General features: G+C 43.4%; 1 protein-coding gene across 1 annotated transcript in view; it reads right to left on the bottom strand.

Moving 5' to 3' along the window:
• ADH7 (alcohol dehydrogenase 7 (class IV), mu or sigma polypeptide) overlaps positions 1-4846 on the bottom strand; it is a 21008-nt gene extending 16162 nt beyond the window's left edge. Inside the window, exons 1-2 of the mRNA XM_005857241.2 lie at positions 4803-4846; positions 2002-2190 (exon numbers count right to left, since the gene is read on the bottom strand). Coding sequence (XP_005857303.1) covers positions 2002-2019 — 18 coding nt within the window. The 5' untranslated portion in view covers positions 2020-2190; positions 4803-4846. The remainder of the gene's footprint in view (positions 1-2001; positions 2191-4802) is intronic.
• Positions 4847-17553: the final 12707 nt, after the last annotated feature.

Genomic DNA, 17553 nt, shown 5'->3' with positions numbered 1-17553 from the left:
ATAAATAAATAAATAAATAAATAAATAAATAAATAAATAAATAATGTTATTAGAATGGGCCTTCATCCAATAGGACCAGTGTCTGTATAAGGACACAGACATATGCAGAGAGAAGACCATGGGAAAACAGAAAGAAGATGGCCATTTACAAGACCAGGGGAGAGGCTCAGAGGAAACCAACCTTGATCTCAGACTTCTAGTTTGCAGAACTGTGAGAAACTACATTTCTGCTTTGTAAGCCACCCAGTCTGTGATACTTTGCTATGGCAGCCTGAGCAAACTAAACATTTATTACTAGAGGCCCGATGCACAAAATTCATGCAAGGGGCTCGGCCCTTGCAGCCGTGGTGGCTGCCTCGGCTCTCACAGCTTGGGCTTCGTCCGGAAGGTCATCCGGAAGGTCATCTGGAAGGTCATCTGTTGTTCGGCCATCAGGTTTAATTAGCATATTACGCTTTTATTATTATAGATAACCAGGGGAAAAGTAATCCCCAATGTAAAGGGAGCCCTTGCTCTCATGAGCTACACTGAAACACTGGAGCAACTTGGAATATATATAACCCCTATGCAAACCACACTATTACATAACCATCTCTATCTCAAAATTATACAGCTTCTCTACTAAATTATCTTAAATTATACACTGTATTATTAATTATAATTAGGAAGTGCTGCCTTAAGCCTACTGAGTTCTCCAGCATTGGAAATGTTATAACAATGACTAGATATCCATTTTATGGAGGCTGCATAACTAGAACTTGAGCATTTGTTGGTTGGATGGAGTTACAGATTGTAAAGATACCTTCCAACCATAAAATTCATTAGAGTCGCTAGCTTCTATAGTGCAAAATTAATTCCCCAATTAATTTAGTTTTTGTTGGGTTACTGACCCAAATTAGAATGCTTTCATTCTACTTCAATTCAATTCCAGGATCAATGATTTCTAATTCTAACAGCATATGGCCTCCTCACTTGTCACATTACCCAGACTTCAAAGACATCTTCATTTTTTGGAGCCTTAAGTCAGGCTAAAGGCAAAGTTACTTAAATAAAAACAATCAAATGAATAAAACAAAGAAAAGCACCTAATGCTTTAAGCAATCATCTAGCATTTAAAGCAGTGGTTCTCAACCTTCTGGCCCTTTAAATACAGTTCTTCATGTTGTGACCTCCAACCATAAAATTATTTTCGTTGCTACTTCATAACTGTAATTTTGCTACTGTTATGAATCGTAATGTAAATATCTGATATGCAGGATGGTCTTAGGCGACTGCTGTGAAAGGGTTGTTTGACCCCTAAAGGGGTCGCGAACCACAGGTTGAGAACCGCTGATTTAAAGCAAGGAACTGTACTGACCAATTTGTAAATGAGAAAATGCCAAAGCTGTTTTTAAAGTTATTGTCAATTCATTTTTTTAAAGAATAAATATACTTTACTATAATGTATTCCTGTTTATAAGGATTTTTAAAAACTTATATTGTGATTAAAACTATATCCTTAACAAATCTTAAAAGCATGATACTTTGATGTCTACTCTGCATTCCAGAATTAGCATTTTTCCATGATTAACAGCAGGAAAACCTTTCCTAACATCTGGGAATGAGCCCTGGTCTCCCACTGAAACTTCTGAATGCCGCATGTAAATGAGACTATGGAAAGTCTCTTTATGGAAATATTTTGCTTCCAAGAGCAAATGCCTAACTATCCTAAAATTAAGTTATTAATGTTGTCAGTATAAACCACTTTAAACAGTATAAACCACAGTAAAAACAGTATAAATCATTTCTCCATTTTCCACCAATGTCTTATTAAGAAACCTTCCATATACTGTTTTATCTCATTTTTATTGGCACATTGATATGCCCCCCCGCCCCCGTGTCTCCTCCCAGGCATCTAATTCCTCAATAAATATCCCAAGTAATTACTTTTAAGTGTTCAAGTTCTAAAAATCAACCCCACATTATTACAACAAGATCATGAGGATACAGAAATGTTCTTACTTTTCCAGCAGTGCTCATCCTGCCTTCCCCCTGGTTCTGTATTTCAGTCAACAGACTGTTTCTCACTGATGTTTGGCTCACTCTGCTGTAAATAACAGCATCTTGTACCCTCGGATAAATAGTCCAGCTCAAATCCGCCTTCAGCAATATGACTCACGAAAACTTTCCAAAAGTCCATGCCGCCCCACCCTTTGCAGAGCAAGTCATGAAAATAAATACAGTGACTTTTGAGCAAACCAACACTAGAGATCTAACAAAGATAGAATAATCCAACCTATTGAGAAGGGTTATTGTTATCTGGAAGTATTGTTATCTGCCTTAGAGTTAGGGATTTAGACACAGGTCAGGTTAGTGAATTCAACACAATTCAGTAAAAATACATTCTGAATACGTTCAGCTGCTCTGCCCGGTTTCAGGATGTGTGTGAATATTTGTATTTGTGCTCTACTTCATTCTGCAAAGACTTGATGTAGTTTGTGGAAAGCCTATAATTAAACATAAATGGCAATAGGGTCATAGAGATGTAATCAAATCAGAATAGAAGGTATAGGTTGGGAAGGAGAGTCGGGGGTACATAGAGCTTAGTTGTGGACAACAGTAGTTTCTAGGTGTTTGGGGCATAGAAAGAAAAGTGAAGCTTGTTGCCCCTAAATGTGGTCCAAACTACTATCTGGACCCAAATCCCCATTATACACAGAGCTGTCTCATTTGGTTGTGTAGTTTGGGCCTGGCACACGGTGCACTGTGCAGGGCAGAAGGCAAACTGAAACGCAGTCTGCACGCTGGCTCTCAGAGGCCAAAGGGCTTCCACCTACGTGTGCAAGTGCTTAACCTCCTGAAGTAGCTGTTTAACCGCTTCACACGCTACTTCTTCATATAAGATGCAATGACACTGAAATGTACAGAATGCATTGCCGCGAGAGTGTCCAAGACAGATTTTATTAATCATAGAATTGGGGACACACTGGCACATTCACCTCCAAGTAAATTAATTCTACACAAGGGAGATTTTACTCTTGTGGACTGAAAGGGCAGGAGAGTTTTTCTAAATCTTTAGACAAAGATGTTTAGACTCTAAAGTCCTTCTCAGGTAACAGCTATACACAAAACTTTATTTTGAAAAACTATTATAAGCTTTACCACAGAGATCGCTCTCAATGTATTATATTAAGTATTATAGACACGATTTAAAATATATTTACGTCTAATTCAGAACCAGCCATTAGGGTTAGCCCTGTAGCCAAATTAGAACCACCAGGTAAAATAAAAGCACTACCAGGCGATGAGGCTTGAGTGTGAGCCATTGTTTTAGCTGCAAAGGCTGAGAAACCAGGCCCGCCTTGCAGGCATCATCAGACAAGTGCAGCAGGTGTGGACACACAAGTATTCTGAGGCTCAGCCTTCAAACCAAAGAAACCAAACCTTACCTCAGCAACGGAAAGTTGTTTACTTATGAACAAAGGCAAAAAAGAGCACCAGCCTGGGAGGTGCCAGCACAAATACAAAAATACTCATTTGGTAAACTCCCTCCCTCTTGAGGCCCTGGCACAACCTTATAGCACATTAATCTAAAAAACATATTTTACAGAAAGTAGGGGTGTTGAGTGAGGTTTAACATCTGTGTAAGCTTTATGGTCCTACTCCCTTCTCCAGGAGAACTGATTGGATGATAAAATGTCAAAAGCTGCAACGTGAAAGGTAACCTATTAAAAAAGTTCTCAGTCATACTGGATCACACAGCACATCAGTCCTAATCTTAGGTTTGGAGGAGTTGCCAGCTGAATGTCTCTTGCAAACCTTTACACAGGTGTTTCTATGAAATTCTGGGGCCCAATCTCTCAGGTTCCTAAATCTCCTACTAGTAAATGCTGCGAGCCTGGTGCCGCTTCAGGAGCCTCCAAAGACACATGCAAATCTCCAAATACCCATGAACTCTAATGTGCCCAGGACAGAACGCACAGGAGGGGCTTCGAGAATGAGCTGCGGGAGTGAGGGCTCTGGTGGCAGACACACCTGCCTCCGGACCTGGGGCCTCGCGGGAATACGCACCACCTCGGCTACCACACTGGTTAAATGGGAATAATAATCAATGCGTTACACGCCAGTCCTGGGGTCAGTGGTGAGGATGGTAAAGCACTTCCTATACTCCCTGGATCATAAAAAGTAGCAAACAGGATTATTATTAACTAGGTTCCCATTGGCAACCAAAGGTTCAGGTTTTTTTTTTATCCTATATCTCCTCAGGACAAAATAGCACTATTGAGTGTCTATCACATCCTAAGGAGAACTTCAATTTTAGGTCACAGTGTTTTGCAGAAATCAACTGTGCAGTCCCAGAACCTCCCCTAAACACTTGGGGCTAAAGCTCTCCTGCCCTGCAGGTGCCTCCAGAAATTCAGGTGGAGCCAAGGGGGACAGTATGATCCACACGTGTGTTTGCCCAGGACCAAGGGGGTCCCAGGATGCAGGTAGTCGGTGCTAAACCCAGGAGAGTCCCAGGCAATGGGGACTGTCACCCTGAGCACACTCGGCACCACCTCGCGTCCCTGAGTGTGTGCGCTCCACGGGGTCCTGTCCGCTTCGGAGCGGCAGCCCTCCTCTCACAGCCCTGACCCTTCACCCTCAGTGACAGCTTCTGTCATGGACCCCGACCAGGACTCTGCTCACCCCAGGCCCAGAGGACAGCAGGGAGGACAGGTCACTGCAGCCAGGAGAACTGGGTGAAATATCTGCTCCAGCCACTACTAAGTGCTGTGGCAACACACTCAATGCTCTGAGCTTCCGGGGCGAGGAAATCACACCTGCTCCGAGGCTTGTGGAGCCTAAGTGAGGCCGTGTGTGTGTGAAGTGCTCATCACGCAGTGAAACACTCAGAAAATGACAATAAGGATAACGCTGAGATCGAGCCAATAAGAAAAGAGCCTTGGTGTGCACAGGGAAAGGACCCTAGTTTATTGCTGAATCATTCTTAATAGCAGAAACAGCTAAGCAACTATAACACTGAGCAGCACGCAACTGCTAGTCACCCGGAATCACCATGAGCGCGAACAACGTTTGCTCAGCCAACGCCAAACGTTCAGGGTGAGGTTTCATCCTGGCCTTTGTTCCTCAGGTTTCCTCTCCAGCAGGCAGCTCAGGCGGTGGCAGGCTGGGGCCCGCCTTTGACCCTTGACTCTGCCAAGCCCTGTGAGGGGCCTGGCTGGAAAGAGGGGCGGGGGGGGGTCCCGCAGCTCTGCCCTCACAGGAGAGGATTTGGCTAATCCTTTCAGGACACTGTGTCAGCTCGCAGAACTGCTGTGTGGGATGGTGCTGGGCAGGCTCAGAAAATGCTCTTCTGCGACACCTGCCCGGAAAGATGCACAGATTTCATAAGGGGGGGCTCCGCCTCTGCTCCCCTGAACTCCCATCCGCTCAGCTCTCCCACTGCGTGCGGCTGGGGAGCTCCCCTCAAGGAGACCAGGAATCCTGGGCAAATATGAACCCCAGTTGTCAGTTCCCCTCATGACCTCCCTTAAAAAGAAGCCCACGGAGGAATCCGTGTGCTAGGAATCTGGCTGAGGACAAGGGGAAAATGGGTCAGGACACCAGGGCCCGGCCACTCTTCACCACAGGGAGGGGCAGGGGCTGGTCCTGGCAGAGAAGCTCAGCCACAGACACCCCAGCAGCGGGAGGGCAGCCTGGGAAGAGCTGGAGGCAGAGGCCTGGGAGGCAGGCAGGCTCCGGAGGGCACTGCGTGCGCAGCTAGTGCAGCGATGTGTCCTCTGGTGGCATCCATTTCCAGGGCTCCCGCAGGCTTCTCCGTAAACATGGAGCAGGACTCCAGAACGCCAGCTCCGGAAGTGGCTGCAGACGGGTCCCCCGCAGGTCCCCCGCGGAGCCAGAGGGACCGGGAACCCGCAGAGGTCCCCGGGCTGCAGAGCGGGGCTCAGGGCAGGCCTGTGAGGGGCCCACCGCCCCCACACCATCCCAGCTCCCAGAGCCTGGCCGCCACCTGTTATGTATAAGTCTCTGGGAAAAAGGGCCCCTGTGGGAGGGGGAAGAACTGCCGTGTGTTTTCTACAGAAGTAGAAACATGAGTGAACTCTTAAGACTATTTGGTCTCAGTCTAAAGAAGAATTTTCCAATGTTAAATGGGTTAACTTACAAAGTGTTTGAGCTGCTTATCACTAAAAGGGCAGAACCACCCGCAGGTAAGAGTACAGGGCAAACTCCTGCCTTGCTGGGGAGGTGAGAGCAGCCTTAGTATCATCTCAGACGGGAACATGAGAACTGATCATGGGAAATGTGGGCACCAGCAAAGACAGCACATGCCGGGGCTTGAGCCCGGGGAGGGCACTGTGAATTCCTTCCTTTGCTCCATGCACTGCTGTGTCTGCTCTAAAACGGGAAGCCAAGCTGGGCCCACATATCTCAGCAGGTAAAGTGCAGAGTCCTTGGGCCTGTCTTCTAAAACAATCATGTAGCGTTAACCTTGAAACGTAGGCATGTTTGCAAGGAGAGGTGAGGAAAGTGAAAGAGGGGAAGATGAGAAACAAACTTCACTGTATAAGAACCACAACACTCTAACTTCGCAGCCGTTTCTTCCACCTTCCTGAGCCTTGAGAGCGTCTCCGGGTGCAATGGGAACGCTGCTGCCACAGTGAGTCAGCTGTTTCTGTGGGTGCTGCCCCACCAGCGCTCCTGGTGTGTTACATTACCTTCAGGTGGGTAGGGAGCAGATCCAGGAGAATGCTGAGTCCCAGCTACATGGGATTCTGAAATATGATGAGGTTGGCTTGGGTCTAGAAATGTGTCTGCTTTGAAAGTTCAAGAACTTAATTTTAGGAGTATGCCCAAGTTTGCGTGGATCCTGAAGGCTGAGTCACGTGAATCACACTCATGAAAATATGATAAACTAGATACCAATTTATTAATTTATAATTCATAATGTATTAATTTGTAATGCCTGGCACTATAACTTTGAACAGATTCTGCACAAGGAACATGATGGACAGATGTAATATTCAAAATATTTATCAGCCTGAAAGGCACGGGTACCAGTTAATGAGAATGGACCCACAATCATGTCCGCCCTAGAAATGGGGGCAGGAGTGAATATTTGAGTCACTCTACCACCTGTCAGTCACAAATATATGATCAATTTACACTTTTTTTCATTGAAAACATACAGTGACCCTTTAAGGAAGCATTTAAGAAACTAGGTCTCAGAGACTTAGACAACTTGTCCTTGGTCCCACAGGTAGTGAAGATAGAGTGTGATTTTAAGCACAGATCCATGCGCACCATATTGCAAAGGAAAGCTCCCCCTGATAAATTCACGGTGGAAACAAGTTTAGATCAGCTAGTGTTGATATGACAAAAGCAAAGGACACCATGATTTCTTAAAGGAATTATTTAAATTCTTAAAGACTTTTCCTAATGAATGATACTAAAAACTAAGAGCTGGGCATTTTTTTTATTTTGGCAAGAGTGGGCTCAAATGTCTCAGCTTTCTGAACCGTCAAGGTCATTTTCCATGTGGCAAACCTGGCTGTTCGCCAGTGCTTGGCAGGAACAAAGCTGAAATAAAAGTGCGGCATTTTATTTCTGAGTGATGCTTCTCAACTTTGGTTGCACATTAGGAAGACTGGGAAGCTTTTAAAAAACATGATTCAGGACAACTGCCACCCGCCTTCAGTTAAAAATAATCTTGTGATATCTTCCCAGGTGATTCTAGTGTGAAGCCTGTGTGGAACTACTGTTCTACCAGTGTAGCGGGGCCGCTCAATTGTGCATGTTCCCACGTCAATCTTCTGTCAGTTACTCGTTCATGATAAGTACCACTACAGAGAGTTGTATATTTTTTATATTCGTTTATATTTTACTAAAGAATCAATCCATGATGTATTCAGGGAGGGGAAGAAGAGATGTGAAGCCTGTGTGGAACTACTGTTCTACCAGTGTAGTGGGGCCGCTCAAGTGTCCATGTCCCCACGTCAATCCTCTGTCAGTTACTCGTCCATGATGAGATAAGTACCACTCCTGAGAGAGTTGTATAGTTTTTATATTCATTTATATTTTACTAAAGAATCAGTCCGTGATGTATTCGGGGAGGGGAAGAAGAGGCTTCCCCACAGATGGTTTGGGAAGCACAGCTCAACACCAGGTATTAGGTCACCTTGCTTCATCCTGAAGACCACACTTTGTGGGAAATGCCACCTGTACCTGCTGCCCTTCTAAGCCTGCTACTGGGTCCTTTATCATTTATTGTTTCATTATCAGGGTCACATATAGCATCTGCAATGGTTGGCATATCTTTGCCCGTTTTTCTCTGAGGACATAGTTGCAGCACTTTCTCACTTTTATAATGTAACTGAGGAAAATGGAAATGTGTGAGTGTAAAACACAAATTGCCACGAGTGATAACAGTTACATGAAGGGCTCCATTGCACTTTGAGATGAAGAAGTGGGTGCCTCACTTATAGTAAATGCGAGGCTCCTCAGTGGGTTCCAGCAAGGGGGCAGGTACATGTTCTATCATGTGTGTGAGTGTAAAACACAAATTGCCACGAGTGATAACAGTCACATGAAGGGCTCCATTGCACTTTGAGATGAAGAAGTGAGTGCCTCACTTATAGTAAATGCGAGGCTCTCAGTGAGTCCCAGCAAGGGGGCAGGTACATGTTCTATCACCGCCCATTGGACAACTGATGGTAGTCCTGTACCATCAGGACCGGGTGGCCAGGCAGGAAGGGGCAAGGAAGCATAATCCCATGAAAAGGGACCAGCTATGCAGAGATTGGACTGCTCAAGTGTTTTAAGGGTGACCCACCATACAGATTCAGGCAACACTAAGTCACAAATCATTTAAAGTAATAGCCAAAAGCTGATTACCTTCATATTAGGCAAAGATAACACTGATACTAAACTGTATTAAGGCAAGTTATGTCAGCCAGTTTTAAATCCAAAGCTTACAAATTTTAATCCAGGAATAGCCGGTTAACCAAACATCTTTAAAACTTCTTTTAATGAAATGTTGTTTTGCTTTAGATGCCCCGGGCCTCAGGGTGGGGCCTATCCTTAGATGCCTTCCCAAGACCTCGATTTAGCAACGCCCAGGAAACCTTTCATGCCAAACACAAACAGAAAATTTATTCAACAAGTAGCTCATCAAACAAGCATTGTTAAAGAGCAGAGTCATGGTGAGACTGCAACTTCCCTCCAGCAGGGCAGGAGGAAGCCACAGTATGTGAACAACTACTTGATTAGCTCTCCAGGACCAAAGGTCACCTGTGATCAAGAGAGCTTGACTGGGCATATGAAAAAGGAAAGAACTGAATCAAATCGGAATCTGAGAAACTCAGTTCCTAAAAGTCACAAATGCTACTGTTATTGTCATAATTAGCTGGCTAATATTAACAATAGGAAGAGTGCAAAGGGGAGGCCAGACATAATAAGCATGGTCACCTGGGAAGCTTCACCAGAAAGCTACAATTTCACACAGCATTGTTCTTCCAAGGGGATTAGCACCCCTCCCTTCCCCCATCTGGTACTGAATTGTTGCAGGGAGAAGGGGAGATGGGTACATGTGCAGTGAAGTTGGGGTAATGTAGGGAGGGTGCTTGCCTGTCAGTCTAACCTGGGAGGAAATAATTGGCTAGAGGGGTAGAACCACTGCAAGTGCATGAAATCCTGAAGGGTTAATTGGTTAAACTGCTAGTTATAATCCCCAAAGAGTTCTCTCACTCTTGCACTCCTATTGCTCTTCTTTGCTCTGTAACCGCACTTGCCCAAATGCTAAACCACAATGTGGCCTTAAGCAGCCGCATGGCCCATGGCCATGCAGACCCCACACACAATGGTCTGCAGCTGAGAACACACACTAAGCTAGCCAGATGCTGGACTGGACTGGACTTTAATATGGAGCAAAGACTCTAGGCCAAGCATGTCCCACTCAAAGGCTAACACGGGCCAAATAAACCAGGCATGCGGGCTGCGAGTTTGACATGCTTGTTCTAGGCAATAGCTTTAATTCTTGACCTGCTGAAGGCAAAATTGGACTTTGTCCCTGATGGGGAGAAGGGAAATGAGACATTGAAAACCCAGAAGTTTAATTCCACGCAATCAAAAATTACTTATTCTCCTGGGCAAGTCTCAGGAAATTCCTTTCCTTGCGACATTGCAAGAATTCCACTTCCACAGGTGGGGACACAATGGGCACTCCACCAATAACATTACCAGTGTAAATGCTTATTCATTTATTCAATCACTCAATGAATTCCATTCATTCCACAAGATTTTATTTGTTTCTACTACGGGTATAGGTGTTAGGATATTGGTGGTGGCGTCAGGTACTAAAATGATTATGAGGTAACTTCTGTTACAAGAAACTTAGAATATAACAAATTCTTAATAAACTTTTGTTTTAGCTAAGTAACCCTATAAGTTTCTTTTGAAGGAAGGTCAAGATAAAACATGGGCAACAAAGCATGAGCATTCTTTAAGTCTTGTCTGAGCATGCATGCTTGCATACGTGCATGCACTCGCACACACACACACAATACACAGACCAAGTACATTGTCTAAATAACAAAAAGGACCAAATGCCCTACTTTCCCAGTGTGGTGATTTAAAAAACATGTTCACAATTCCGGAATACTCTTCCCTTAAGGAAGTGGAGCTTCCCCTCTCCTTGAGTGGGCTAAACTTAGGGACTTGATTCTAATGAAGAGAATCAGGTGGAGATGATGATGTGTAGTCTGAAACTAGATCATAAAAGTCATTGGAATTTATTCCTTCATGTCCTCTCTCTCTTGGATCCCTCACACTGAGGTAAGTCATGTCCTGAACAGCCCTGTGGAGAGAAACTGAAACAATGTGAGATTGGAAGTTGAACTTTGGCTTCAGCAAGTCTTCGGGGACTGCAGCCCTAGCTGACAGCTTGAATGAGACCTCATGAGAGACCCTGAGCCAGAACCACCAATCTCAGCTTTCCTTGATTCATAACCCTCAGAAACTGTGCAAGATCAATAGTAGTTGTTGTTTTTAAACTGCTAAATTCTAAGATGATTTGTTACACAGCAAAGATAACTAAGCCACCTGGTTAAAATGGGTAACTACTGCTTCTTTACCAATTACTAGTTTATTCCTCTTTCCTCCTTGATAAATGTTATCTTGATATATATTATTCTTGACACATTATTAAAATTCACAGTCAGAATTGCTTTTGCTTACTGACAGTGCTTCATCCAGGGCAAAGCCTCACTTCCTTAAACTTCCCTTGACTCACCTAACACAAGAGCAAAGCGCGTAAGTTCCTGACTCTCTTACTGAGATGGCTCATGCTTGCTGAGGTTGTGCTATCTCTTGTTGCAACAGGAAAATCAACCCAAACTTTGATTGCAGGTGCCTTTTTGGTGGATTTAGACTAAAAGTGTCAACAATATTTTGAAGTTATATTGGGCAGTAGGCTCCCTGTACTGTGCATGGATGGAAAGTCATTTAAGTTGGTAATAGATATAATTATAAAAATATTAGCTAATATTTATTGAATGTTCATCACATGCCAGATACAGTGTTAAGTGCTTCACATACATTGCATCATTTTAATAGAGTAAATTAACTTTGTGAAGTGATTAATATTATTCTCTTCATACTAGAAATAAGTAAATTGAGGTGTTGATAGGTTAAGTAAGTAACCCAATGTCACACAGCTAGGCAGCAGTGGAATTTGAATAAAACTTCATCCAGACCAACATTCCTATCGTTCATGGATTAATGCAACCAATGTGAACCATAACATCTACTTAATTCTAAAAGCCAATGATTCCAAATATTTCCTTCAGCCCAATTGCCAGCTACCCCACTAACTCGCACTGTGTCTGGAATCCTACCTTTTCTAATCACCTACAAGCAGGTTTCAAATACTCTGTATCAAGTCCTCTTAGGGACAGCCAAAGGTAAGTTGGAGGAAGGCTTCCATGGCTCAAAGAAAGTTTGGAAACTATGAATCTAACCTTCTTTTCAGTAATAGTCACAAATCTGGACACCAATTCCCCACATACTCTTAGAAGATTGAAGTGCAAAAATATTTGCCTGGAAGTAAAGTAAACGTTCTACTTTTTTCCAACCCAGTAAATTATTGGAAGAAATAACAAGCTGAGAAAATTTCCTAAGCAATTATTCCCCGTTTCCTATTTGTTCCTATATATTACTTCTCATAAAGAATCATTTCTTCCAGAGCTAGAAAAATAAAGTGTCCGAGACATGGGAATATTGGCATGACAGAGAAACAGGAAAGAGCGCAGCCATGGAGTCAAGGACAGTGGATGAGGGAGATGAGGTGCTTCCAGTAACTAGGCTCTGCGAGGTACATGCATTGTTACCAAAAGAAGGAAACCAGTAAATTAGAGCTGTTTGAATGAGCAATCATTCCTAAAGGAGCTGGGAAGTGAAACGTGATCACTGTCTGATCCTCTCCTCAGACTTCTGCCCTTGTCTGCATACTCCTCACCAGCATCCCTTCACTCCACTCATTCATTCGCGTATTCATTCTTTTAACACTGGCTCAGCATCAGACTGCATGCAAAATAAAAGACACATTTACAGTGTGGTAAAAACATAAGGCATGGTCACATGAAAGTTTGGTCAGAATAGAAGCAGCTAATGTTCAATTAAACAAAGAGCATTGCATTCATCCAGAGGGCAAGGACACTGGAGGTCAGCATGGGCTTGGAGGCAAGAAGTGCCACAGAACAGCCCTTGCCTGTGCCTACTTCCAGGTATAATCATGTGTATTTAGTCATGAACCTCTTCTGCTTCATCAGTCTTTGCTTTGTCTTCCCACTAGATTGACTCATACAGCTCAGGGTCCCAAAAAGTAAAGCTTCCTTCTTGTAATGTTTTGAGATCTGGGCCTTTCCTACTTCCCCCTCACCAGATTTGTCCCCTTCTTTCTTGTCTGGCTTTGCTCTTTGGGAGGAGAGAGCTCACCAATCTGTCTAACAAGCTAATTTGGGCTCATGTATTAAAATGGTAATGTGCCTAGGAAATGTTCTTAGCTCCAGATTTTTTCTACTGCTGGGACTTTCAGAAAGGTATCAAGTCATTTGGGGGTAGCCTGAGGCTCCATGGTCACACTATATTGTCTACTCTGTTCCTTTTGGGAACTCGGCTTCAAGAACCCAACCTGGGTTTATGCTAAAATACAGCCACTATGTAAATGCAGAGTCTGTTCCTTCCCTCTATCCATCCACCCTAGTGGAAATGTGAATGTCAACAAAGCAAATGAGGAGAATCTAAATTAATTAACCTAATTACTCATCAAGGTAAGCAAATTATTAATTTTTTCAAGTGCACTATTAGGTTGAAATAGCGCCTTTTGAAGAGAAAAATGAGAGAAGACAACAACAAATGTTTTGTATATTCGAATGATTGTTATTAAAGCAAAATATTAATGATTCATCTAAAAGCTATTAACCATATTTTTTCTTCCCATCATTCTAGGTTTGCTCAGTCATTTTCAGTGTTTTATAGTGGAAAAAAAATTTTGCAGTTAAAGAGTCTGCTCTTGTCCAGGTACTTGCCTATATCTTGAACAAGTTCCTACATATTTCAGGGCCTCAGTAAATGAGGCATATCTTGAAGGAGTGTTTTAAAGATTAAATAAGATAATGTAATTAAAATACACATTGCAGTAAGTACTTACTATGTCAGTTTTGATTATCTGTGATTGCTAATCATTATTTTGGAGTGTAATACTTTTCACTTTTCAACTCAAATGCCTACAGACATATCTTGAGCTCAAAGTAGTCTTGTTTATATCACCTGTTTACTCTCCAAGTTCCCCTGTCCAACCTGACATTGAAACAGTGATCTGTCCCCAGGGGAGGCTACCTAGTTAGATTAGTCAATGGGTTCTCTTGCATTCTGGCTGGGTTTTGGCCAAGGTGGGAGGGGTCACAGGCAGGGGATCAGAGGGCAGAAGAATGAGGTCAGGTTAAGTATTTATTTCTAAGGGGCCTCTCTGTGGGTCCCTCCACCAAAGGCCACAGCAGACACCAGGAGGCTTTCTATGTAGCTCTCTCTTGGTTCCAGTAAATGCTCCCTTCACCTACCACTTACTACCTCCAGGGTGCTAGACCACTTTTTATTGTCTTTTAAAAATCTCACCCACAACTGTATAAATAATCTTTTAAACTCCTCTCAGTAACTCAGCTTGGAGATATATTCCATTCCAAGCTAGAAATGACACAATAATTATTACACTTTCCAATATTATTGCTTCCAAGCTTAGATTAGATTTTGTTTCAATGTCAGGTTATATTCATATTTAGTTTAATCAGGTTCTTCCATGAGGCCTTCTATCATCGCTAATAGAAATGTGTGTTCTTCCTAATGAGAGAATGCAGGAAAGGAGAGGAGAAGGGGAAAGGAAAAGGGTGATTTTATTTTTCATTCCCTAAACAGAAAAGCCAGCAGTCTTGGGACTTGGCAAGATAAAAGTGCCAGGTGCTTCTCACAAATTCTGGGAAAGCCACAGAAAGTAAAAGGGGGACCTTGAAAATTAATCTATACCAAGATATTCAGCAGAAGAATTTAAAAATCTATAGACAAAAAGGTATATAAGGCAGAAAACCCCTACCCAACTGGCTCTTCAGAGTAGTTGGAGTCCATCTGCACTTGATAAGCCAGATGATAGACTTGCTTGCCTTGCTTCTTTAATAAATTGGAATGTTGTACTTTTTAAACAAATTACTTCCTTAATAAATTCACTTTAACACAACGCGATAACCTGGAGTCACTCATTAGAATTCATTCTTATGAGTATGACAAGAATGGAGATGGGGACAGTCCTCTGACTCGGGGGACTATCTGCTAATATCTCTCTGGTGTCTGTGAAAGGTACCTGTAACAGAACAACCTGAAATCTAGCTGAACAGAATTCCTGTAACTAGGGATATAAAAGAGAAGCCACGTTCAGACTGGTAGAAAGGATGAAGCTGCTGAATGGGCGTATGGTGTGACAATGAAAAAGTGGAAAGAATATCTTGGCTACACAGATCCCCCATGAAGAGTGAGACATCCCAGCCCCACATTGGGCTCCCAAACCTGGGGCATTATTGCCAAAAAGAGGAGTCCCCAAAATATGTGGTTGTGAAAACCAGTGGGGATTGCATCTGAGCAAGATGAAGGGCTGCTAAAAACCAAGGTGCTTCTCTTAAAGGGACCACCCCACTGATGAGGCTCAAATACACAGAAGGGCACATACAATCCACACAGGATCAGATGAAGTTCCACTGGGCCCCACATACATCTTCTACATGGCCACTCTCCCAAGACTGGAAGACATAGACCAAGAAAGAAAGAAAAAAAAAGAAACTAGACCAATTTCTTTCACCATACACAAAAATTAACTCAAAATAGTTTAAATGTTAAATGTTAAATTGTAAAACCCCAAAATCATACAACTCTTAGAAGAAAACATAAGCAGTAAAGTCTTTGACATCACTCTTATTAATACTTTTTGAGATGTTTCCCTAGGCAAGAGAAACAAAAGAAAAAATAAACAAATGGGACTATATAAAACTAAAAAGTTTTTGCCCAGCAAAGGGCACCATCAACAAAACAAAAAGACAGCCTACTAAATGGAAGAAGATATTTGCCAATGATATATCAGTTAAGAAATTCATATCAAAAATATATAAGGAACCTGTACAACTTAACACCAAAAACAAACAAACAAACAAAAAAACAATACCATACCATCTGATTAAAAAATGAACAGGGAACCTGAATAAAACCTGTATGTCCAAAGAAGACCCACAAATGGCCAATAGACATATATAAAAAAAGATGTAATATATCACTAATCATCAGGGAAAGGGAAGTTAAAACCACAATGAGATACCACCTCACACCTGTCGGAATAGCTATCATCAATAAATCAACAAAGGCTTGAGACTAGGATCCTAGCCTTGCCACCACCCAATCTGATCTCAGATGCAAACTGGGACCCTACAATCACTCTGGTAAAAGACCTGCGACCACAGCTGCAGACCCACGGACACCAAGACTCCAGGCATCCCAGCCACGGATTTCTGTCAGTCACAGAGCCCATCCCCCTCCCCACTGGCCCGCGGCAGTGGCATAAGAACTGCTAGACCCTCTTCGCACAAGAAGGCCTCCTGCCCACACAGTGGCGGTGGTGCTACCTGAATTTGAGACTGGGTGTGGGGACACGGGGAGTTTGTTTCCCACAGCACACACCTGCACGACCAGACCCTGCGCCCACACAGGGAGGCTGCGCTGAATTTGAGCCTGGGCACGTGGACATAGGGAATCTGTTTCTTGCAGTGTGCACTCGTGTGACCAGGCCCCAGGCCCACACAGGGCAGCTGTGCCACCTGACTTTGATTCTGGGTGAGGGCACACAGAAGTCTGTCTCCCGCAGCGCAGGAGTGGACCTCCCACCGACACAGGGCGGCTGTGTAACCCGGTCCCCTAAGCAGACCTGGACCCTCACTCTCCACGCGAGAGGCAGCACTGAGAACCAGTGACTTGACTCTGTTTCTCACCACCCATACACAGGATCCCTGACTCCAAGTACATGCACATTAAGAGCCAGTGACTCTAATTCTCGGTGCATGCGCACACAGGGACCCTGATTCTCAGCATGAGGCTGCACCAAGCGACAGAGACTCCAATACTCGATTCTCGGAGTGGGCACAGTGGGATACTGACTCCTGGCACATGCTAGGGGACTCTGATTTTCAGCAACAACTGCGGGGTCTTTTTTTCAGCATGACGCAGGCGGGGTCCCTAATTCTAGGTGCAAGCATGAGACCACACCTAGCGCTGGTGACTCTGATCCTGGGTGAGTGTGGCTCCCACAGACCCACAGCAGCCACACATTTTGTTGTCAGAGCTCTTCAGTGACACTTAGGTGGCGCGAAGCTCCCACTGCACACAGCCCAGGTCCCCACAACTCAGTGATTGGACCTTCTGGTGATAGTTAGAATGGGGAGACAATGAAACAATCCCCAGGGGAAAGAAAAGGAGGAATTGCCAAGAAAGGAAATAAGTGAAACAGAGGCATGCAACATGACAGAAAAAGAATTCAGAGTAATGGTCGTACAGTTCATAAACCGGATGGATGAAAAAATCAACAACCTATGCAAAAATCGGGAATAAATCAAAAGTGATATAGTTACAATCAAAAACGCCATGGAAGGATTCAACAGTAGACTAGAAAAAGCAGAGGACTGAATTAGTGAGTTAGAAGATAAGGTAGAGAAACAAGCCAAATCTGAACAGCAACTGGAGAAAAAAATTAAAAAGCAGGAGAGCCTAAAGGAGCTTTGGGACAACACAAAACTAAGTAACATACATATAATAGGGGTGCCAGAAGGACAAGAAGAGCAGCAAGGATTAGATAATCTATTTGAACAAATAATGACAGAAAACTTCCCAGATATGGGGGGAAAAAAAGTTATACAAGTACATAGAGTCCCAACAAGATGAATCCCAAAAGACCCACACCAAGACACATCATAATTACAATGGCAAATGTTA

The sequence above is a fragment of the Myotis brandtii genome, unplaced genomic scaffold, assembly GCF_000412655.1.
Source record: "Myotis brandtii unplaced genomic scaffold, ASM41265v1 scaffold1087, whole genome shotgun sequence".
Taxonomy (NCBI): Eukaryota; Metazoa; Chordata; class Mammalia; order Chiroptera; family Vespertilionidae; genus Myotis; species Myotis brandtii.
This window is presented reverse-complemented; position numbering and strand designations above follow the sequence as displayed.